The sequence below is a fragment of the Panthera leo genome, chromosome A3 (genome assembly GCF_018350215.1).
Source record: "Panthera leo isolate Ple1 chromosome A3, P.leo_Ple1_pat1.1, whole genome shotgun sequence".
NCBI lineage: Eukaryota > Metazoa > Chordata > Mammalia > Carnivora > Felidae > Panthera > Panthera leo.
Window position 1 is genome coordinate 115,540,569 of NC_056681.1, and position 24,230 is coordinate 115,564,798.

General features: G+C 43.8%; 1 protein-coding gene across 2 annotated transcripts in view; it reads right to left on the bottom strand.

The window, feature by feature from the left end:
* The window catches only part of LBH (LBH regulator of WNT signaling pathway), an 89,251-nt gene that overhangs the window by 44,360 nt on the left and 20,661 nt on the right, over window positions 1-24,230 (bottom strand). For both annotated transcript variants that reach the window (XM_042933330.1, XM_042933328.1), the window contains exons 3-5: window positions 10,283-10,417; window positions 9,245-9,345; window positions 8,792-8,857 (exon numbers count right to left, since the gene is read on the bottom strand). In XM_042933330.1, the coding sequence (XP_042789264.1) occupies window positions 8,792-8,857; window positions 9,245-9,345; window positions 10,283-10,417 (302 nt within the window). The remainder of the gene's footprint in view (window positions 1-8,791; window positions 8,858-9,244; window positions 9,346-10,282; window positions 10,418-24,230) is intronic.

The window sequence follows — 24,230 nt, forward strand, 5'->3', positions numbered from 1 at the left end:
CATTGCCTTTCAGAGTGTGATGGAGCAAGGCAGTACCTAAACAGACAAGGGCAACAAAATGTTGACTCTCTTTTCAGAGAGGAAGGATCGTGTAGTGATTAGGATCATAGACTTTGGAGACAGATGGGAAAATAAACTATGGAGAGAAGATATATTTAAAGGTATCATAACCAAGAATTTCTTAGAAATAATGAAAATGGATAACTTCAGATTGAAAGGATACAGTATTAAACAAGATAGATAAAAAAGGAATTCACACTTAGATACATTGTAGTGAAATTTAAGAACATTAATGATGGAGGGAAATTTCTCAAAACATCTATAAAGAAAAAAATAGATCAACTAAAAATGAAAAAGAATGACACAAACCCTCAATAACAGAACTGTACACAAGACAATGAAGTAATATTTTAAAGTGTTGATGAAAAAATAATTCAAACCTAGAATTTTATATCCAGCTAAAATACCATTTAAATATAAGTAAAATAGGGGCGCCTGGGTGGCTCAGTCGGTTGAGCGTCTGGCTTCAGCTCGGGTCATGATCTCGCAGTCTGTGAGTTCAAGCCCCGCGTCAGGCTCTGTGCTGATAGCTCAGAGCCTGGAGCCTGCTTCAGATTCTGTGTCCCCCTCTCTCTCTGCCCCTCCCCCACTCATGCTCTGTCTCTCTCTGTCTCAGAAATAAATAAACAAATTTAAAATATATATATATATATATATATATATATATATATATATATATGTAAAATAAAAATAATATCAGGTATATAAGACTCCAGATAGCCTGTCCCCAAACCCCTTTTTGAAACATTCTTGGAGCTAATTTTTTAGTGTAGGAAGGAAGCTAGGAAAAAAAAAAAAAACTTCCAGAATAATCCTGAAGAAAAAGAAGATGAAGGGGGAGGAGAAGGAGGAGGAGGAGAGGAAGGAAGGAAGGAAAAAGAGAGAGAGGGAGGAAGGAAAGAAAACATATACCTAAGGTCAAAAATCAGAGAAATAGAACATAGCAACAATAAGACATTGAATAACCTGGTGTTGTGAAAAAGATTATAAAATATACAAATATTTGACATGACAAATACATGACAAAACTAATGGGGGAAAGAAAGAGAAGATATAAACCTGTAATAAATACTGAAAGAAACCACAAACACAGCAGAAAGTTTTAGACTAACAATATTATGAAGACTTGTAATTAGGAGACAATAAAATCGATATAATTTTGGCAAAATGTGAAATTCCAAAATTAGAACAAGAATAAATAGCACACTGAGTTATAAGTATTCAACTAAGAAATACAATACAATCAAAGACCTCCCTCTTCCTGAAAAGCCCTAGGCTCAGATGGTTTTACAGAGAAGTTCTAGCCACCTATAAGGAGGAGATAATCACATAAGATACATAAATTGTTCCAGAAACTAAAAACTGGTTTCTCCTTTGTTGTAAGACTGGTGTAAGCTTTATTACAAAGTCAGATAAGGATTGTAAAAACAAACAAAAAACTATCAGGCTATTCCATATTTGAATATAGATATGAAAGTTATAAATAAAATATTAGCTAACTGTACCCCACAATGTATTTAAAGAGTTATGACCAAGCAAGGTTGATTCTAGACTATAGGAAACTGTAATATGAAGAAGAGAAACTATTAAGGTCATTTTTACCATTAAAGAAAAATGTCATGCATTTTGTGCATTTAAAGCATTTGATAAACACCTTGGAATTTTAAATCGTATATTTTCTCAACTTGATGAAGGCTAGTTATTGACTACCTACAGCAAATATAGTACATGGAGAAAGTTTAGATGCATCCCTGCCAGCACAGGTACTTTCTATCCCTCCCGTGGATGAGCAGAGTACTAGAGGCTTGGCTAAACGATACAATCAGAACAACACATAAGAGCTATAGGAAGGAGGGAGAAGTATGACCGGCTGCACGGAAAACTGAACATAGGGGCACCTGGGTGGCTCAGTCAATTAAGCATCCTGACTGTTGATTTTGGCTCAGGTCGTAATCTCACAGTTCGTGAGTTTGAGTCCCAGGTTAGGCTTGGTGTGGATGGTATGAAGCCTGCTTGAGATTCTTTCTCCCTCTCTCTCTGACCCTCCCCTGCTCATGCACACTCTCTTTCTCTCTCACTCTCAAAATAAATAAATAAACCTAAAAAAAAAAAAAAAGAACTACCATAGGATCCTGAAATCCCACTTCTGGTTATACACTTAAAATAAATGAAAATAGGATCTTGAAAAGATATCTACATTCCATGTTCACTGCAGCATTATTCACTATAGTCAAAATTAGAAACAACCTAAGTGTCCATCAACAGATGTGGTATATATATGTAAACATGTACACACACACACACAGGAATATTATTCAGCCATGAGAAAGGACATCCTGCCATTTGTGACAACATAGATGGGCCTTGAGCACATTATGCTAAGTGACGTGAGTTAGAGAGAGGGCAAACACTGTGTACCACTTACATGTGAAATCTAAAAAAGGTGAACTCATGAAAATAGACTAAAATGTTTACTGGGGATGGAGGGTGGGGGAAATGGGTAAATGTTGGTCAAAGGGTATAAACTTCCAGTTACAAGATGAGGAAGTTCGAGGGGATATAATGCACAGCATAGTGATTATAGTTAATAATACTGTATTATATACTTGAAAATTGCTAAGAGAGGAAAACTTAAATGTTTTTGCCACAAAAAAGAGGTGGTAATTATGTGGTGTGATGGAGCTGCTAGCTAACTCTACGGTGGTAATCATTTTACAACATAGAAGTATAAAAATCAGCAGTCCTGTATACCTTAAACTTACACAATGTTATTATGTCAATTATATCTCAATACATCTGGGGGATAAAACTTGAGTGTGCATAAAAATCACCTGGAGATCTTACTAAAATGTAGGTCTAATTCAGTAGAACTAGATGTACCTGATATTCTGCACTTCTAACAGGCTCCCAGGGGATGGCACTCCTGTTGGTCTGGGGACCACATCCTGGGTAGCAATACAGTAGATCTACACTGTCTAATAGGCAACCACTAGTCCCATGAGGCTATTTAAATTTTCACTGAAATTAATTAAAACTAAAATGTATCTCCTCCGCCACATAAGCCACATTGCAACTGCTCGATAGCCTCATGTCACTAGTGGCTACCGTATTGAAAAGCACAAAAATATAGAACATTTCCATTAGCATGGAATGTTCCATTGGACACCACTGCTCTGTCATTCAACTATTAGAATACGTAAAACTATTACAGAGGATCAAGATCAAGGCAAGAGTATCAATGATTTACTGTCAGCCTTACAAGGAGTTAACTTGGACCTTTAGGTGACGGTTGAGGACTGACCTAAAGTGACTGATTCTGAACATCATCGTCACTGCCTTGGATGCAGGAGTCAAAAGCATGTATATACAGTAAATAAACAAATAATACAAAATGAGCAGGGAAACGCCTCCAAGCTGAGAATTCCAGTCCAGAGTAATATAAAACAAATCAGAAGCCAGTAAGAATAAAACAAATGAAATAGGTACAAGTAGCAAGTTATATATTTTGGGATTGCAGGAGTGGGGAATGAAGAATCACCGGGAATGAAGCAGAAGAAGGACCAGAGGTTAGGGCTGAAACAATAATACCAAAAAAGAAACACTTATTAAAAGCATCACAAGCACAGTGGTGGTCAGAAATGTATCTGGCTCAAGCATCCAAATGAATGAATGAATGAATGAATGAATGAATGAATGAAAGAACAAATGGACTCGCCATCCCACCAACCAAATTGGAGGGAGTGCCAGTTTGGGGGCTAAGAAGGGGTGTGGAGGAGTGGAATACAATGAAATTAAACCAAACAAGAAAGGGTCTTTGCACAGCTTGATAATGGTGATAATAAGTCGAGAATGGTGTGCTTAGATTTCTATACCAGAAATTTTTTTTTTAATTTTTTTTAACGTTTATTTATTTTTGGGACAGAGAGAGACAGAGCATGAACGGGGGAGGGGCAGAGAGAGAGGGAGACACAGAATCGGAAGCAGGCTCCAGGCTCCAAGTCATCAGCCCAGAGCCCGACGCGGGGCTCGAACTCACAGACCACGAGATAGTGACCTGAGCTGAAGTCGGACGCTTAACCGACTGAGCCACCCAGGCGCCCCTCTATACCAGAAATTTAAAAAGAGAGAAAGATCAGATGGAGAGGGATGGAAGGTCTCTGTTGGTGGTAACATTAGTGCAAGGTGATGTCTTTAGGGCCATAAGTCCAAGTCCTGAGTTTGTTTTTTAACCATTGTATGACTTTAGGCAAATCAGTTAAGCTTGACAGATTCTTCATCTTAAAAAATGGGGTTAAAGGTATATTCTGGCCTACCTGCCTCTCAGGATTGTTGGCCTGATGAATAAAATCATGGATGTGACCTGAGGTTGTGCCCCTGGACAGAAGCATAGAGAGTTGTGAGCCGTCAGAGGGCTTCCGGGTGTGTGGTCTCTCTCTGGTGTTTCAGTGCTGAGCTATCCGGCCTGGAGGGACTTTGCCCACAGTCCCTGGGGTGGAGGGAGCTGGGTCACATTGCTGACCCTCAATTTTTCTCAGCTGCTACCTGGGGAGGCTCAGGGCTTTCCTCTGGGGACATAGGACCCCCGGGGACCGACAGCCCATTTGCAGCACACCACACTGGGATGGAGTGTCCTGAAGGCAGGGCAAGCCCTGCCAGAGAATGGGGGAAGGGACATCCCCTTCTCCCTCTATTTCTCACCTCAAGGCCAGCCAGCGCCTCTCCCCCAGCCCTCCAGCACCCGTGTCCACATGACCACCTTGTCAGTAGCTCACGTGCCAGTGAGAGACGATGTCAGGGGAGCAGCCTGTGAACTCACATGAACCAACCTGTGTGCAACCTGCAAGTACACTTTATAGTTTGCAAAGAGCTGTTGCCCTGATTATTCCCCTTGTCCTATGAGGCAGTTGTTATGATCTTTTCGTGGATGCAGAAGCAGGCACAGAGGGGAACGATGACTCAAGCTAGAAAACGGCAGGCTGATGACCCGAGGTTTGGATTGTTCGTCTTCAAATCCTGTGCGGGTTCTAGAGTCTTGTGCTGCTGCACGTCTCCTGGGGGCATCCTCCTGCCAGATGGGAGGGCTCTTTTTTCCATGCCTCTGGCTCTCCAATGCACACTGCCTGAGACTGGCCTTTCCCGCAGTCCACACTGGTGCGTTCCTGCTCTTTCTTTAGGGCTCTCAGTGAAAAAGTCTGACTGTATGGACTCCCAGGCCCGCCTGGGTTTTAAAGGATGTAAGCATGGAAGATGGCAGGCTTCTGCCGCCTCCTGGTGATTCATGAGCATTGCTAACCCATTGTCGAATTTCACCAAATACCTTTTCTTCTTCTTTGAGATCATTTTCTTTCTTGAAGATACATACTCTGGGGAATTTTTCAGTTTTTACTGTGTCTGAACAGAATACAAATCAGGATATCATACTATGAGCCACAGATGAAAAGTCAGGAAACCTGGACTCAAACCACTTGTCTTTGTGGGATACTGGGCAAATCTTTGAGCCTCAGTTTCATTATTTGTAAAGTGGGAATACTATCTACATCTTGGAGGCATCAGGAGGGTTGAGCCATGGGACATATCAGTGTCACAGAGCAGGGCTCAAGGAAAGTCCCGGTTATTATTTGCTCATATTCATTGTTTTGCAGGATTGTCATAGGTCCTGCATTTGCAGGAGACCTCTTGAACTCAATTCAAGTATTTCAAAGAATTGTAGAATTGGAAGGCAGTGAAAGCAGGTCAAAAAGTGACTTTCAGAAGTTCTTTGTAAGGCTCCTTAAAAGTAGTTAACATCCCAAGCACTGCTCAAATACTCCTGTCCCAACACCTTACCTCATATCCACCAGGGAAAGTCACCATCTCAAGAAGCAGTCCATTCCTTCTCTGGCCAGCTCTGCCTGGGAGCAGGTGCTCTCTCCTTTGTGGGTAAGAACTTCACTTGACCACACTTGCTGAGGCCCAGAAGTGAGGTCAAAGGGCGGACTTAGAACCTATTTTCTTCCAAAGTCCATTTGCTTTACTCTTCGGTGGCTTAATTTAAGTTTGGGGCCACCTGGTTTTGCCTTTAGTAAAATATCTCACTCATGAATTTCCCCTCTGTAGAGTGGCTTTTGGAGTAATAAACTCCCATCTTACAAAGCAAGAGTTCTTGCATGTGTCTCTTGGCCATTCATAACTCGGTATAGAGTCCCTAACTTGATGTCTACAGCAAAGGAGTCAGGACTGCCTTCGCTGAGAGGCAATCTGGGGACAGGCAAACCTGGATGGGGTGAGGGAGGTATAGCAATGGGGGGACCAGGTGAGGCCATCTGGGAAGAAGGGCTCCCAAAGCTGGAGGTTGGAGAAGTGTTCAGAAAAGGAGTAAGAGAGCAGTGGAGAAGGTGGTTACAGTTAGTTGACAGTTTGGTAGCAGAGCTTCTGAAAATCATCTCATAGTCAGCCTTGGCCACTTGCAGGAACCATTAAGAAATCATCCAGTCCGGGATGCTGGGTGGCTTGGTCAGTTAAGCATCTGACTCTGGGTTTTGGCTCAGGTCATGACCTCACGGTGTGTGAGTTCAAGCCCCACGTCAGGTTCTGCACTGACAATGCAGAGGCTGCTTGGGATTCTCTTTGTCTCCCTCTCTCTGCCTCTCTCTCTCTCTCTCTCTCTCTCAAAATAAATAAATAAACTTTAAAGAAATCACCCAATCTGGAAGGCTACATAACTCCTTGGGTTCTTATCGAACCTTACTTATGTATCTTCTGGGAGGAAGGGGGAAAGAAAGGAAGGACCATGGAGGACCAGGTTCCCCCATCTCTGTCTCTCCTTTTATTTGTATGTTACAGCAACATTTCCCTGTTTCACTGCTTATGGGGCCTCTAGATAAAATTAGTTCTGCATGTTTTATCTCCCCCTAGATGGTGGATGCCTTCAAGGTAGGACTGGGACTGATTTACTCATGTCCTTGGAGCCTCACAGAGTGCCTGGAATAAAGCAGGTGCACAAAAATGCCTGTTGAATTTAAGTGGCCACTAGGTCATCTGAGTAGTTTAAAGTTGGAAACTTGACATCATTTAGTCTAGTAGTTCTCAAACCTGGATGTGCATTAGAATTGTCCTGCGAACTTAAAAAAAAAAAATTAGTGCCCTAGTCTCTACTCAGGCCAATTAAATCAGAATCTTGAGGGCAAGATTTTCATAGTTTAAATACCCAGAAAGCGCTCACTACCTGAAGGCATGATACAGTAAATCCTTTTATAAAACTGAGAAATCACTTTCTAATGCACAATAATTACCCATTGTATTATGTTTGAGTTATCTTGTAATGCATTCTCTTAAAGTTGAGCCTGTGTGTACAAAATATATAGAACTTGAAATTTTTAAAAAGGAACTAGGAAACATATAAGGGGAAAAGCTAATTTTCACTGGACTTCCAGAGACTTGCCCATTCACAGCATGGCAAAAGATTCAGCATAATATCATAATGCTTGAACTGAATTTCATTTAAAAAAGTTTTTGTTTTTATTTGAGAGAGAGAGAGAGAGAGCGCACCTGTGTGTGCATGCACAAGAGAATCCTAAGCAAGCTCTACACTCAGCGTGGACCCCGACGCAGGGATCCCATGACTCTGGGATCATGATCTGAGCCGAAATCAAGAGTCAGACGTTCAACTGACTGAGACATCCAGGTGCCCCTGAATTTCATTTTTTTAAAAAAGAAGACAGATAAGTCAAAGGGATGGAATAGAGTGAGAGAAAGGAGACTCCACCCTTCATTAAGAGGCTTTGTGTGACCTGTTGGGGCAGATGCTGTCCCACAGACACCTTCTTTTGAAATCTGTGTATATTTGAATGTCCTTATGTTTAAATGGGGTAGAAGGGATACAAACCTAAGTGCGGATTTTAGTTATATTCAAGGATCTGTTAAGAGAAGCTTGTGTGGCCAACACCTTCCCTGCACAGACCCAGCTGCAGGAAGATGGCAGAGAGGGTCTACTGATCTCAGCACTTCAGTACTTGAGCAGGGTAGGGACAGGAAGTACCCTGGCACCTGTTTCTCTAAGTGTGGTCCTGAACCAGCGGCATGGACCTCATCTGCTTGTTCCCTAGAACTACTGATATGAATCTGAATCTTAACAAGATTCCTGGGTGATTGATTTACAACACGTGAAAGGTTAAGAAACACTGCCTTGAAGGATGCCCCACTCAACTCCTTCTGAAGCTTGCCCCTGGCCTCACATGGAGAGGCTTGATCTTTTCTTATTCGCCCCAGTAGCCAGTATGTAACTCTTCCAATATTTGAACAACCTTTCTGAGCCCTCCTGATTTTTTTTCTCTTTATAGGGAAAAGAAAAAATAAATGAAATAGCTGTCATCACTGATCTTAGGCCCAGAGGGAGAGAGGAGAAGATCAAAAGTCAACATCTGTGATTCTGCAAATAGAAAATGAAATGTTTCCCAGGCGGGCTGGGAAGTAGCTCTCAGGTGTTTGGCTGGTCCTCCGTGGTCCCATCTGAGGTGACTGGGCTCCATCCAGAGCCTTTAAAGGGAACCCCGGGGCTGCCCATCGTGCCCATCCTAAGCAATAGGAATGCTTAGCCAAATTCCTGGGGAAGCTTGAGGCAGATCTGCCAAGGCCCAGGCACCAGCCAGGTGGGTCACTGACAGCTCTTCTGCTCACTAGAGAACTTCCAAGAAGGAGTAGGATGAAAAGTCCCCTGATACAGGACACTCTGTACAGGTAATAGTCCACTTACCTCCTCTCCTCATCCCCAGCTCTGAGCCAGCACCTTGTCCTTCCTCTGTCTGGGGACCATGTCTATCTAAAAAATGAGGTAGAGTCTCAAGCCTTCTTTCTGTCTTTCTGGAGTTCTTGTCAAGTTGTTTCTCCGAAAGAAAAGCCAGAGTGCTACAGAATAACTGAGCGGCCAGCATTGTGGGCTGGGGACAAACATGGTGGGGGGAGGAGTAAGGGGGTTAGTTCCAGAGACTTGGTCTCCCAGAAGTCCCTGTGATCCATACCTGGACAGGCATCCCCATCAGGGCTCCCCCACCCTCTTCCAGTGTGCCCGTCTTTTCGTCTTTGACAGTGAGGCTAATCTGTTCTATAGGACAACATGCTGCATACCTGTTCTCCTTCACCAGCACACTTGGCCTGCACCTCTGCAAGGCCTACCTTCCCATAGCCAAGGACCTCCAAACAGGCTCACCTTGGCTCACATGGAGTTTCGCTTTTCTTGCTCTGGATTCTGGCCAAGGGGAAGCCTCAGAAGCACTGGCCTCAGGGACATCAATTCCTCCCGGAGAGCTCCTGTAGGGAGGGTGTTGGGCAGCCAGGTCTAGAACAGTCCCTGTGCTATGCCATGAGGTGTCCTCTCTACACTGGACCTCCTCTCCAACAAGGTAGAGGAGACTGGGAGCAATTCAGCACTTAGGGGCCCTGGGCTGGAAGCTCATTGCTGCCTGGGTTTGTGCCTTAATTAAGAAGCAGAGTTGGGGATTACTGAGCAACTATTCATTTCTGACCTAGTACCCCTAAACAAGCAAAACTAGGTGCATTCCTGGCTTGAGGGTTAAGAGTGGGGAAAAAAAAATTCCTTGCTTTCTTTCGATATTTTTTTCCAGATGTTCAAGTTATGGTTTATTCGGGGATAAATCTTTAAATGTTGGCACTCCTTAACCAATAATTCCATCTTCCTGAGGACATATTCAAGCATATGAACAAAGGGCTCCACAGATGTTCATGACATTGCCACTTAAGGTAGCATAATGTTCAACAAAGTAGCCTAAATGTTCCATGAAAATATCATAAATGTTCAACACCAAGGAAATGGCTAAATCAATTATTATATAGCTTTATGGTGGACAATGATACCCATTAAAAGTAATATTTTCCAAGAATTTTAATGACTGGGAATATACAAGAATCATGTTAATAGAAAAAAGTGGGATTCAGAACTGTATAAACATTAATTATAATTGTGAAACTATATATAATATAGATGCATATATATATGTGTGTATATATAATATAGAAAAAAACACCAAACTTTAAGTATTAATAGTATGGAATCTGTGGATTATTTAAGCATGGTCTTATTTGTTTACTTGTTTCCTTATTTATTCTTTTCATGTTTTCTTGTTGGAATTAAAAAATGTATTCTAGGGGTGGGAAATTTGTATCAGGGCCCTCCTTATTCCCTGTGCAATCAGTCCCCACCGTGTGGGCTGCCTGGGGCCTGGCTCACCTACTCTGTGTGGGGCGGCAGCTGAGTCCACTGCCCTTCTGCTCCCACCAGGCAGTCGTCTGCTTCTTCAAATCCAAGCCATCTGTGTGTGCGGCTCTGAGGGCCACCGGCCAATCCTGCATGTCACCTGCATCACTGAAAGGAAGCGAGACAAATCCAAGTTCCAGTTTCTCTCCCAGCGTCCCCATCCATCTTTGTGGCGTCTGGTTTGTCCTTTTCCTCCCCACTCTGTGTCCATCCTCCCTTCCCAATGTCCATCCTAGGGACTTTGGGCCCCACACTGGATGCAGGAACAGCCACATTACGTAGACCGCTCAACCAACATCCACAATTGCATGAGGTCTAATCCCCCCAAATGTCTATTTTTTATCACTCATAGAGGTTCTGCCTCTCTGATCAAACCCAATGGGTATAGGGAGGAGCCCAGGGACGTCCAGACAAACACCCCTGAGCCAGGCTTTGATCCCAAGACACACTACAAAGAACAAACTTCTTCTATAACAGCATGTCCCTCCTCTTTTAATCTCCGATACCCAGGGCAATCTGTTCTATGGGACAATTGGCCCAATTTCTGCAGCAAGTCAATAGCATGGAATAAAAATAGCAGTGAAGAATGGGGGAGAATGGACTGCTAGGTTATAAGAGAACTGAGAGACAGGATATCTAATGTAAAGTGTAGCTAGATCCTGATGAGAATAAACCATTTTTAAAGAGATAGTTTTTAGATAAATCTAAATCTGGTTAGATGCTAGATGGTGGATATCAAGGAATTATAGCTTATTTTGGTAGGTGTGACAGTGACATTGGAGTTCCATAGGAAAATTTCTCCCTTTTGAAATACGTTCTGAAATGACACAGTCCTGGTGATTTGTATTAAAATATTTTGGCAAAGAAAAAAAAGGAAAAAAGGATAAATGAAGCAAGTGTGGAAGATTTCAGATGGTTGCTGAACTCAGGTGATGGATAATGGAGGTTCTTTCTACCATTCGCTCTTTTGTTTGGATATGTCTATGTCAGCCCTGTTCCCTCTGGCACACGGTGGGGTTTGGGCATAAGTCTTTAAATCTCTCCAGTTGATTCCTTGCCTGGGAACAGAGTGGGGAGCTAAGCTCAACTCTTGATGCTCAGGTTGGCGGTCCCCCAGTCGTTGCTCCATACGTCCTTTTCCCAAATGTTTCCCAAAGCTCATGGGTCAGAGAAGTGCAGTTATGGTGTGTCCCTTGCCCTGTGGCCTCTATGGTCTGTGTGGCCCCATGAAGAGGAAATAGAATGTGTTGCTCCCAGCTGAGCTGGAGGGAACTAGTGTCCAGGACTTTTTGTAGTCCACAGAGAGCAGCAGCCTCTATTTCCTCCATCCCAAGAGCAGCTGCTCCAAGTCTTGACATACAAATTCAACTTTGTTTGGGTTTACATGGGTAAAGACCCAGTCTTCTGCAGACCAAGAGCCTATGCATTCTATGCCTGCTGTGGTTAGGGCCAGTGCGATGATGTGGGCGCCGTGTGCCAGGACTGTGAGGGGCTCTTTACGCAGCATCTCATGACAATAAATGGAAGGTTCCATTCCACCCCTGGCCGTGCCCTGCCTCATCGATTAACAAATATTTATTGAATGCAAGGGCTGGAAGCGAAATTAGAAAAAAATGATAACTCTCCATCTTAAAGGTGTGAAAAACTAAGGCCCAGAGAAGTGTGCTGACCTGTTGGGAATTTCTTGTTTTGACCAGCTGCAATCTGGATACTTTACTGGAGGGGGGTGCAGATTCCTGAGATAGCTACAGGGCAGGGACCCCTGCACCCTGGAAACTGGAAGCTGAGGGAGGTTGGGTGCTCTGTACCTCAGTCCTGGCAGGTGGGAGATGGGCTCGTGAGCCCTGGGAGGTCACTCCTCCCAGGTCAATGCTGCCGCCTAAATCCTAGGGGGTAAGATGAAGGTGTCAGATGAGGCAGGAGGGGGCGTCAGCAGCACGTGTCCCCGGCAGTGGTGCCCACAAAGCTAGTGGCAAGTGTCCAGTAGGGGCAGTGTCCTAAGCAGGCCATTCCCGGGGCAAGGTTTCACCTGTGCCTCGCCCACGAGGGCCAGGTTCTCCAGGCTGCCCCTCAGTTCTCTGAGCTGCCTCCTCACTTGCTATATTAGTTCCCTTTTTCATTTCATTTTATTTTTTTACTTTTTTTTTTTTAGTTTTTATTTATTTTTGAGAGAGAGAGAGAGAGAGAGAGAGAGCAGGAGAGGGGCAGTGAGAGAAGGAGACAGAGGATCCGAAGTAGGCTCTGCACTGTCAGCACAGAGCCTGATGCAGGACTTGAGCCCACAAACTGTGAGATCGTGACCTGAGCTGAAGTCAGATGCTCAACTGACCGAGCCACCCAGGTGCCCCTTACTTGCTGTATTAGTTCCTATTGCTGCTGTAACAAGTTACCACAAGTGTAGTAACTTAAAACAACACAAACTCATAATCTTACAACTCTGGAGGTCAGAAATCTGAAGCAGGTCTAACAGGAATAAAATCGGGATGTCAGCAGGACTGGATCTTCCTGGAGGCTCTGGGGAGAACCATTCCCTTGTCTTTTCCAGCTCCTAGGCAAGGCCTTTTCCTGCATTCCTTGACTCATGGCCCCTTCACCTGTCTTCAAAGCCAGAAGAAGAACACCTTCAAATCCATTTCTGACCTCTCCTTCCAATGTCACATCTCTTTCCCTGACTCTGACCTTCCTGTGTCCTCCTATTAGAACCCACCCAGATAATCTACAATAATCTTCCCAATTTGGGATCCTTCATTTACACACATCTGCAAAGCATATTTTGCCATGTGAGTTGACATATTCACAGGGTCCAGGAATTAGGACCTGGACATCTTCCAAGTATCATTTGGCTGACCGTGCCCTCCAATAAATTCTTACCCTGTTTCAGAAAACCAAGAACCCTTTCAATTACAGTGGACCCTTGAACAACATGAGGTTAGGGGTGTTGACTTCTCACACAGTTGAAAATCCACAGATAACTTTGGATTCCCTAAAAACTTAACTAATAGCCTACTGTTGACCAGAAGCCTTACCGATAACATAGTCGATTTGCACACGTTTTGTATGATATACTGTATTCTTACAGTAAAGTAAGCTGGAGAAAAGAAAATGTTACTAAGAAAATCATAAGGAAGAGAAAATACATGTCACAGTCCAGTATTGCATTTATCGAGAACAATCTGCGTGTAAGTAGATCGGTGCAGTTCAAACTGTGTTGTTCAAGGGTCAGCTGCATTTGCAACTGAAACTCCTGACTGGCACTGTCACCACACTTGGAATTGTTAGAGCTAGGACTGGAATCTGCTTTCTTTGAAGAAAATGGAATTTCTTTCTTTGAAGAAAATGAAGAGTGTCTTTCCCGGTATTATGCAAACCTGCTTGACTCCCATTACCCACAGTCTCTCCTGCCAGGCAGGAGGCTTCGCTTGTTTGGTGCTCCATGGGGTCCCTGCGTTGGCGATGCCTGGGGAGATGACACAGAGCCCCTGCGCTGGGACAGCAATGGCCTCCCCTAGACACACAGCCAGGGAAGGCCACCTCTGGGGTGAGCCAGGCTTTCCACTGTGATGGGCGCAGTCCACTGGGAACAGTGGGAAGCACTGGGAGACACGTGACAGACGTGAAAGCCTGAAGCTGCACGGGCCACACAGCTGAAGGGATTCCTCTGCAGGAGAGTCTGAAAGGGCCAAGGAAGTGAGGGTTTTGCAGACTTCCCCGATCCAATTCCATACACAAGTATCAAATGCTTGCCATGTGCTGAGCGCAGGGTAGGAGCGGCCGCCCAGATGAGCAGAAGTCCAGGCTCCGTTCTTCAAGTTGCTCACACCCTCAGGGGGTGACCCACGCGTGTGCAACCACAGACTGGAAGGCAGGGCCGGAAGGGGCCTCCAAGAGCTCGCTGACCCTTTCTGCCCCCATTATAAAGAGGAAACTGAGGCCCAAGGAGGTAAGGAATATAAGCTCAAAAGCAAGAGGTGGCAGTGCAATTGTATTAAGTGCTGAAGGCAGAGAAAGAAAGCGAAAACCAATGAGGGCGGGCGGCATCGAAATAGAGCTCTCTGACGAGACACAAGCTGGTGAAGGAAGATCGTGGGGAGGGGGAATCCGGGAGGCAGGGAAAGAATGACACGAAACCTGGGACCCCGTTGCTCACTGAAGGAAGAGAGAAGAGAAGCCAGGGGAAGGGCCTGCTACATAATTTGTGGGCTCCATGCAAAATAAAATTGCAGGCCCCTGTTGGGTCAGGGAGACCATGCTCCTCTTCCCACGGTCTGCTGGCTCCCACCTCAAGTCAGAGGCCGGGTGACCTGAGGGATTACGGTCTCTGCCCCAGAAAGCACTTGCACCTCCAGCAAGGGTGGGCAGGAGGTTCTGGCCAAGCTGCCTAGGCTGGCCCTGAAGGCAGACAGCTGCTGACGCCCATCCCAAGATGTCATGAGATGTGGGCCCCATCCTGACCCTCTCCATGCCTGTACTTAGGACCCTGAGTCTGGCCCCAAGTGACCTAGTAGCCACCTTGGGCAGAGGACAGCAATGGTTGCAGGATGGGGGTGGGGAGGGACAGGCCATGTAGGGAGTAGAGTCCTGGGGCTCAGAGAAGAAGGTGCCCCAGGGTGTCAAGGAGAATAACCAGGAATGAGAAAGGACTCCAATGTCCTGTGAGACTTCACTTGCGAAAGACAAAATTATTAAGAATTTCAGGACAGCAACTGCAGAGCAATAAATCCCAGAGCAAGGGCCCCCTTATAAGCCACAGAATCCTACATGACTACTACACTGGTCACGTGTGCACGAAGCTGGCCCTGCCTGGGGACCTTTCTGCAGTCCTCTCCACCATCCTAAAGGACCTTCATCCCCAGCTTCTGGAAGGTACAACTTAACAGCACCAATGCCCACTGAAGAAGGAACTGAAGAAATGCAGCCAGAAACCAGGTCAGATGTGCACAGAGGAGGCAATGCTGAGGAGACAGAAGAAACAGGCTATAGGCGATAGCCACCGGGGGGGGGGGGGGGGGGGGGGGGGGAAGGAAACGTGTTGTTTTGTATTTTCTATTGAATACCTTTCACACAAGTGAAATGACGTCCTATTACTGTTGTTTTTTCCCCCCACAAAACTCTATTTTGACTTTCTGTGGATTGCCATTAAACATTCGAAACTACATCAATACCATAAAAACAAATTTGAGGATGCTTGTACATGAATGATTTTGGAGAGCTGTAACAATGTTTTTGGTAGGTGAACATTTTTTTGAAACCCTAGTCCGAACAGGACTGTACACAAGAATATAAAACTTGTGACATTTTCTTAGTTTTAAACACCAACTTAAAAAATAGAGGTACTTTTCTTTTTAAGCTGCCGGCATTGACAAAGTACAGTTTTCATCTTGCTTGGAAATGCCCAGTCATTGGTTCCTACAGCAGCCCTGTGAGCTGAGCCACCTTGGGGTGGCAGGGGACCAACAGTCTTGAGTGCCTGTTATACTATGACCACTTATCCTAAAAGTGCACCCACTTTTGAGTCCTAGTTCTGGGACCTAGCCTCTCTGATCCTCAGTTTCCTCATCTGTGAAACGAGAGGATTGAATCTCTCCTATGTAGTCTTCGGGTGTTGGGTGTTAAACGAGATGGTGTGTTAGACCTCTGGTGTAATGGATGGCACAGAGCAGACATTCAAATGGTGGGTCTTTAAGTTCTCCTGAGGTGTTTTAAATTCTCCCCCAAACCCCAGGCAAGAGTTGTGATCATCCCTGCGCTACCTGGAGGGAACAAAGGCAACAGGTAAGTACAAGTGTCAGGAGTCATACCCGGCTGCCCCACCAGAGCCAGGCTGCCTGCCTTTGGACATCCTTCCTTGACTTGCCTTAAATTTTGGCCAGCAGCTGCCTTAAACATTCACGCCACATTTGAATACCTTACTCCCCAGTGTGACATTTTTTTCCAGTCACCTTTTTAACACTTTGATGAATTATGTGCTTATGTAACCTAAGCTCTGCCAACTCCATAAAAAGCAAATGTAGTCTTCCCAGATAGAAGGTGCTATTCTTCTGAGAAATAACATTACTCTCGCCTTGAAATCTGTGGATTTGAGGGTCGCTCCTGCCAACTTCCAACATGGGAATCAGCCAAGTGTTTAAAAACTGTCACAAGACAATAAGACTCCAGGGGGGCAGTTGACAGGAGGGGATGCTCAGAGGGATGGTCTGTCCCAACAGAACTAAACCAAACTAATTTTTTCAGGATGAATTTCTTATCTCTGCCATTCTTTGGAATATACTATTTTTCTGCTTTCTATGGAATATAAAATAAAATAATAAAATTAAATTAAAAAGGAAGGAAGGTGGTCCGGGGCAGGTGCTAATATCCCATTTTATGTATGGGAACGGAGAGGTTCAGGGTCCATAGCTCATAACAGTGGGTTCATCTTCAGACTCTTAAGTCGAAGATTAAGAAACACATGTGAAGGGGCGCCTGGGTGGCTCAGTCAGTTGAACGTCCCACTTCGGCTTAGGTCATGATCTCCCGGTTTGTGGGTTCCAGCCCCGCATCAAGCTCAGTGCTGACAGCTCGTAGCCTGGAGCCTTCTTCAGATTCCGTGTCTCCCTCTCTCTCTGCCCACCCCCCTCCCCCGCCTCCGCACTCACACTCTGTCTCTCTCTCCTTCAAAAATAAATGAAAAGGGAGAAAGAAAGAAAGAAAGAAAGAAAGAAAGAAGAAAGAAAGAAAGAAAGAAAGACAGACATGTGAAGCACCTGACACAGCTCCATGAGTGATAAGGCAGAAGGGAAGATGGGGGACAGAGGTAACACTCCCCTTCTCTGCCACAGGCGCCTCCTTCCCTCCCTCTGGTTTCATCCCCTTCAAGACACAGGAATTTGTTTGGGGCCACTGTGACACTGCCCCCTCCTCATCTCTGTGTCACTCTTTGCTGTCCAGCCCACAGCCCTGGAATTACTGACCCTTTTACCTCAGCAGGGCGTTCTGCCACCATACAGGCTCTTTCATTCCAGGGCGATATTGACAAACCCATCTGCTAAAGATAAGTTGGTGCCCCTGTTTCAGCGGAAGCATAGTGTGGTAGGTGCTGGGGCTACAGAGGGCGCCCCCTGCTGACGCCTCCTCAAACAAGATTCATGAAGAGCATCTTTGTGTTTTGAAGCTAACAAGCTCTCGATCGCCTCCCCCACTTCTTCTTCCTTTTCATTTTAACATCTCTTTCCCTACACCTGGCACTCAGGGTAATTCCACTCAATGGCCACTGTTCACAGGTGACAGGTTGGTGACCAGAGAAGGGACAGCTGGGAAAGGCATTCTTCAATTTATCAAGAGATGAGCTATGGCATCTCGTTTTTAAAAAACAGACTCTAAGAGCTTTCCCCCTAAGATCCAGAACACGACAGGGATGTCCACTCTCGCCACTGTTGTTTAACATAGTGTTGGAAGTCCTAGCCTCAGCAATCAGGCAACAAAATGAAATAAAAGGCATCCAAATTGGCAAAGAAGTCAAACTTTCACTTTTCACAGATGACATGATACTCTACATGGAAAACCCAAAAGACACCAAAAAACTGCTAGAACTGATACATGAATTCAGCAAAGTCAAAGGATATAAAACCAATGTACAGAAATCAGTTGCATTTCTATACACCAATAATGAAACAACAGAAAGAAATAGCAAGGAATCAATCCCATTTACAATTGCACCAAGAACCAGAAAAGACCTAGGAATAAACCTAACCAAAGAGGTAAAAAATCTATAGAAAGCTTATGAAAGAAATTGAAAAAGACACACAAAAATGGAAATACATTCCATGCTCATGGATTGGAAGGACAGATATTATTAAAATGTCGAATCTACACATTCAAAGCAATCCCAGTCAAAATAGCACCAGCACTCTTCACAGAGCTAGAATAAACAATCCTAAAATATGTATGGAAGCACAAAAGACCCCAAATAGCCAAAGTAACACTGAAGAAGAAAACCAGGATGTGTGGGCGATCTGGCTGCAACATTGGTCATTGATCGCCAGGGTTGATTCGGCTGATCTGGCTGGCTAGGCGGGTGTTTCCTTCCTCCCTCACCGCCCCATGTGCGTCCCTCCCGAAGCACATGTCGGTTGAAGAGGACAATCTTCCCTGATAGAGGAGGACCATTCTTCCATCAAGGGTATACAAGTAGCTGTTCTCCCCTTCTAGAACCTCCAAACAAGCTCTCAAGGTCCATTTGTAGGAGAACGTAGGGTAGTCAAGCTTCCACGACTCCAGACACCTCCAAATGAGGCACTTCATGTGGCAGTCTGCCTTTCTTAAAAAAAACAAAAAAAACAAAAAAGAAAGAAAGAAAACCAAATCTAGGGCATCACAATTCCGAACTTTAAGCTGTATTACAAAGTTGCAATCATCAAGACAGTATGGTTTTGGCACAAAAACAGACACACAGACCAATGGAATAGAATAGAAAACCCAGAAATGGACCCACGAATGTATGGCCAACTAATTTTCGAGTATCCAATGGAAAAAAGACAGCAAATGGTGCTGGGACAGTAATATGCAGAAGAATTAAACTGGACCACTTTCTTACACCATACACAAAAACAAACTCAAAATGGATGAAAGACCGAATTGTAAGACAGGAAACCATCAAAATCGTAGAGAAGAAAACAAGCAACAGCCTCTTTGACCTTGGCCACAACAACTTCTTACTTGACATGTCTCTGAAAGCAAGGGAAAGAAAAGCAAAAATGAACTTTTGGGACTTCATCAAGATAAGAAGCTTTTGCACAGCCAAGAAAACAATCAACAAAACTAAAAGGCAACCAACTAAATGGGAGAAGATATTTGCAAATGGCATATCAGATAAGGGGTTAGTATCAAAAGTCTGTAAAGAACTTAACCAAACTCAAAACCCAAAAAACAAATAATCCAGTGAAGAAATGAGCAGATGATGGGCAGGTGTCCAGTGAAGACACAAATAGATGCTTTTCCAAAGAAGACATCCAGATGGCTAACAAACACATAAAAAGATGCTCAACATCACTCATCATCAGGGAAATACAAATCAAAACCACACTGAGATACCACCTCACACAGGTCAGAGTGGCTAAAATTAACAACTCAGGAAACAACAGATGTTGGTGAGGATGTGGAGAAATAGGAACCCTCTTGCACTGTTGGTGGGAATGCAAACTGGTACAGTCACTCTGTAAAACAGTGTGGAAGTCCCGCAAAAAATTAAAAATAGAATCACCCTAATAGGTAATTTATCCAAAGGATAAACTACTACTAGGAATTTATCCAAAGGATAAAGGAGTGCTGATTCATAGGGGCACATGTACCCCAATGTTTATAGCAGTGCTTTCAACAATAGCCAAATTATGGAAAGAGCCCAAACATCCATCAACTGATGAGTGGATAAAGAAGAGGTGGTACATACATACAATGAAATACTACTTGACAATTAAAAAGAATTAAATCTTGCCATTTGCAACAACATGGGTGGAACTGTAGGGTATTATGCTAGGTGAAATAAGTCAGTCAGAAAAAGATATATCGTATGTTTTCACTCATATATGGAATTTGAGAAACTCAGCAGAAGGCCATAGGGGAAGGGAAGGAAAAATAAGTTGCAAACAGAGAGGCAAACCATAAGAAACTTTTAAATACAGAGAACAAACTGAGGGGTGATGGGAGTGAGGGGTTACAGGGTCGGGGAAAATGGGTGATGGGCATTGAGGAGGGCACTTGTTGGGATGAGCACTGGGTGATGTATGTAAGTGATGAATCACAGGAATCACTCCCAAAGCCAAGACTACACTGTATACACTAACTTGACCATAAATTATTTTTAAAAATAATAAAAAAAAGAAAAGAAAATAGACTATAAGTTTACAGTTTTAGGTTTGCAGCAAAATTGAGGAGAAAATACAGAGAAGTTCTCATATATCCCTACCTCCGCTCACAAACAACTTCTCCCATATTAACAACCCCCCCCCCTCCAGAGTGGTACGTTGGTTGAAATCAATGAGGCTACTTGAGACATCATAATCAGACAGAGTCCATAGTTTACATTAGAGTTCACTCTTGGTGTTGACTATTCTGTGGGTTTAGACAAATGTGTAATGACATGTTTTCCTCAATATTTCAGCAATATTTTCACGACCCTAAAAAATCCTCTGTGCTCTGCCTATTCATCCTCCCCTCCCCATCCAGTCCCTGACAACCTCAAATCTTTTTACTCTCTCTACAGTTTTGCCTTTTCCAGATGTCATGCAGTTGGAATCATACAATATGTGGACTTTTCAGATTGCCTTCTTTCACTTAGGAATATGCGTTTAAATTTCTTCCATGCCTTTTCATGGCTTGATAGCTCATTTCTTTTTAGCACTGAAAAATATATCCTTGTCTGGATGGACCACCGTTCACCAATGTGTTCACCTACTGAAGGACATCATTTTGGCAATTACAGACAAAGCTGCCATACGCATCCTGTAATAGGAAAAACTCAACTTTTTCCTCTCCTTTTCCCTCACCCCTTACTGTGTCTTTATCTTGTGTGTCTTTTTTACCTTCACAGAAAATACTTCACTTCTGACACTTCCCATCACCAAATGTGTGGAGGTTTTTCCCCATATGAAGCAATTATCCACGATACCAGGAGGGTGTCCTTCAATATAGCTCATTTCTAACACTATCTACCTGGACATAGTGTCAAATCCCACAGGGTAAGGTCTTAGTCCCACAAGACTGCTTCCGTCCCACTTCAGATGCTAGTCACAAATAGTAGGTCCCCAGGTTACTCACAACTTCTGTCCAATTTGGCAACAAATCAGAGATTTGCATGTTTCCTTTCTCAGGTTTAATTAATTTGCTAGAGTGGCTACAGAACCTAGGGAAACACTTAATATTCACCAGTGTATCATAAGGTATGTTAAAGTACACAGATGAACAGTCAGATGAAAAGACACATAGGGTGAGGTCTATGTGTCTAGGTGTGACAGAAGCACAGGAACTTCTGTCCCTGTTTAGCTGGGGTGAGTCACTCCCCTGGTGTGGTTGTGTTAACCAACCTGGAAGTTCCTCAAACCCTAAAACATACTGTGATTTTATGTAGGCATGATCAATCAATAATTCCATTTTCAGCCCTTCTCCCTCCTCGAGGGAACGGGAGGGTAGAGGGGAGGGTGGTGGGCAGGACTGCAAATTCCAAGCTTCTGATCATGGCTTGGTCTTTCTGTGACCAGTCCTCTCCAGGAGACATCCAGGGAGTCTCGTTAGAACAAAACCACTCCTATCATCCAGGAATTTGCCGAGTTTTCAGAAGCCCTCTGTCAGGAACCAGGATAAAAGACCAAATGTTAGATTGAACAAAAGATGCCCCTAGTACCCTTATCATTCAGAGAATTTCAAGGGCTTCAGGAGCCCTGTGTCAGAAATGCAGGAGGGGAGATAGAGACCAATGTATATTTTCTATCATCTCACACATCCTCGTGCAGGTTTTTCTGTGGTCCTAAGTTTCCTAGGCAAAGTATAATGCAGAGGGAGATAAAGGGCTTTGCATGTGTTGTGAGTGAATTGGAGGTGATTTCATAACTTGTGATACCTTTTTTTGAAACCTTGAGACCAGAATCGCTTTTTACAATCAGCAATGGAAATATGACATAGGATTTCCTCCTCTAAAATTTTTCCCTGAACTTCCTCCCTGTTATCTTCAGTTCCAGAAACCTACAGCTCTTTTGCAGCAGGATCACTGAAAGCTCTCAAAGCTTCTGAAAGCTCTCATGAGCCCATGAACTTACAACATTCTGTCTTCCACACCAGACTGTGAGGACTTGAGCACAGGGGACTGTGTCTTATTCATCTTTGTGAATGGACCCTAGCCATTATTCAAAAGTTATTTCACAGATGCATACAGAAAGGAGGGAATTCTTTCTTCTATTCTGGAAACTGAAACCAAATTTCCATCTGTATCTATAGCTAAATCTGTTTGTGTTTTATGAACTCTGCTCCATTCTTCAAAGGATTTTTTTAAAACTTATCCATTTTTACCAGTGCCTTGCAAGGCAGAAGGTGGTATTGTTTTTCCACTGGGATGTAAATTCTAAAGTCACAGAGCAAATCCCCAAGACAGGAATAGAACCAGTGTCTTCTGTCTCAAACCAATCTCCTCTGTCATCAGCTTGACCCCAATCTTTCTGGAGCAGTCATTCTTGAGACAGAGTGAATTTGGTACTGATGTCAGAGAGGGACAAACTTCATCCAACAGGATCATTATTCTACAACATGCCAGTCACTACTATAGGTTAATTGCAGCTGAAAGGATGGAGAATTGGCCAGCCTCACTGCACATGGTACAGTCAAGTGAAGGGGGAAGATGCACTCTGAGCCCAGCCTGGTCCGTTCCCTTTCTCAGAGTTCAGCCAGAGAATTAGAGGCTGGGTGCCATACCTGAATTACCTGCTTTAATCCTCACAGCAGGTGAGATGCTGCTATTATCCTATTTTACAGACAAAAAATCCAACAATCTAGTTTGTTGACTTGCCCAAGGTAATCCAACTTGTAAATAACAAAAAACAGATTTTACTCCAAATCTAAAAAATTCGAACCAATGCATGTTACTTTCCTGTGGCTGCAATAACAAAGTACCACCAACTGGGTGGCTTAAAAAAAAGGGGAATATATTCTTCTGCACTTCTCAAAGGTATAAGTCCAAAATCAAGGTGTCAGCAGGGCCATGTCCCTCCGGGGCTCTAGGGGCAAGTTCTTCCTTGCCTCTTCTAGATTCTGGTAGCTGCCAACAACCCTTAGTGCTCCCTGGTTTACAGATACATCACCCCAATCTTTGCCTCCATCTTTACTTGGCCTTCTCCCCTGGGTATGTGTTTCCAAATTTCCCTCTTCTTATAAGGACACCAGTCATATTGGATTTAGAGACCACCCTCATCCTGTATGACCTCATCTTTACTTGATTACATCTGCAAAGACTTTCTAATTAAGGTTACATTCACAGGTTCCAGAGGCTAATATTTGGACCTATCTTTTTGGGGGACACAATTCAACGCATAGCACCATGTTTTCTCCCATTATATCAGCTGCCTCATATGAAAGATGACTGAAATGGCAAATGCTTTACACTCAGGCATTATTTGCTCTCAGCTCTGCTTGAGGACTTCATAGTATGGTGGAAACAAGACTGGTTCTTGAGCTGTGGGTTGGGATCGCAACTCTGCCATACCTGGGCCCCAGCTTCCACGTATGTAGAAGATGGAAGTTAGATTTGATAAGTGGTAAGATCTCCTTAGAGCCTGATGTGAAAGGCTACAAAGACAATAGTGACAAAATCTTACATAACACCTCTCTCTGTCCAAATTAGAGCTATCTTAACCCAATTCAGTAAGTATTTACTTAAAATTTCTATGTACCCATGTCTAATTATATTGTATTTTCCACAACTAGAAATGTTCTTTTGAACAGTGAGTGTGCCTAGAACCTAGTGTGGGCTCAGGAAATGCTTGTTAAATAAACAGGGTAATAGAGTGTTAGGAATGCAGGAGACAGAGAATTAGAATGGTGGATTAGGTTGACATGTTCACCAAGTGCTATGCAGGTTTCTGCCTTGTTGCCCTCAGAAGAGTATAAGCTTGGGGTGGGTAGAATTTTCCTCTGTTCTTTACAATGCTAGGACCAGGGCTAGTAACTGTAGAGATGCAGTGCATGGTTTAATTCCCTGCCTCCTTATTCGGTTTTACATAAACACATAAACGTGATCACATCATTGGCTATTTTTTGTTGTGGTTCCCTTTCTCCTCCACCCTCTTCAGTACCCACTATCACCCCAAATCCTTCTGGGGGTAACTATATTAACAACCTGGTATGTTTCTTTCCGTATTTTTCTCCATACATGTAGACTCATGTGCAGGCACATGTACATGTA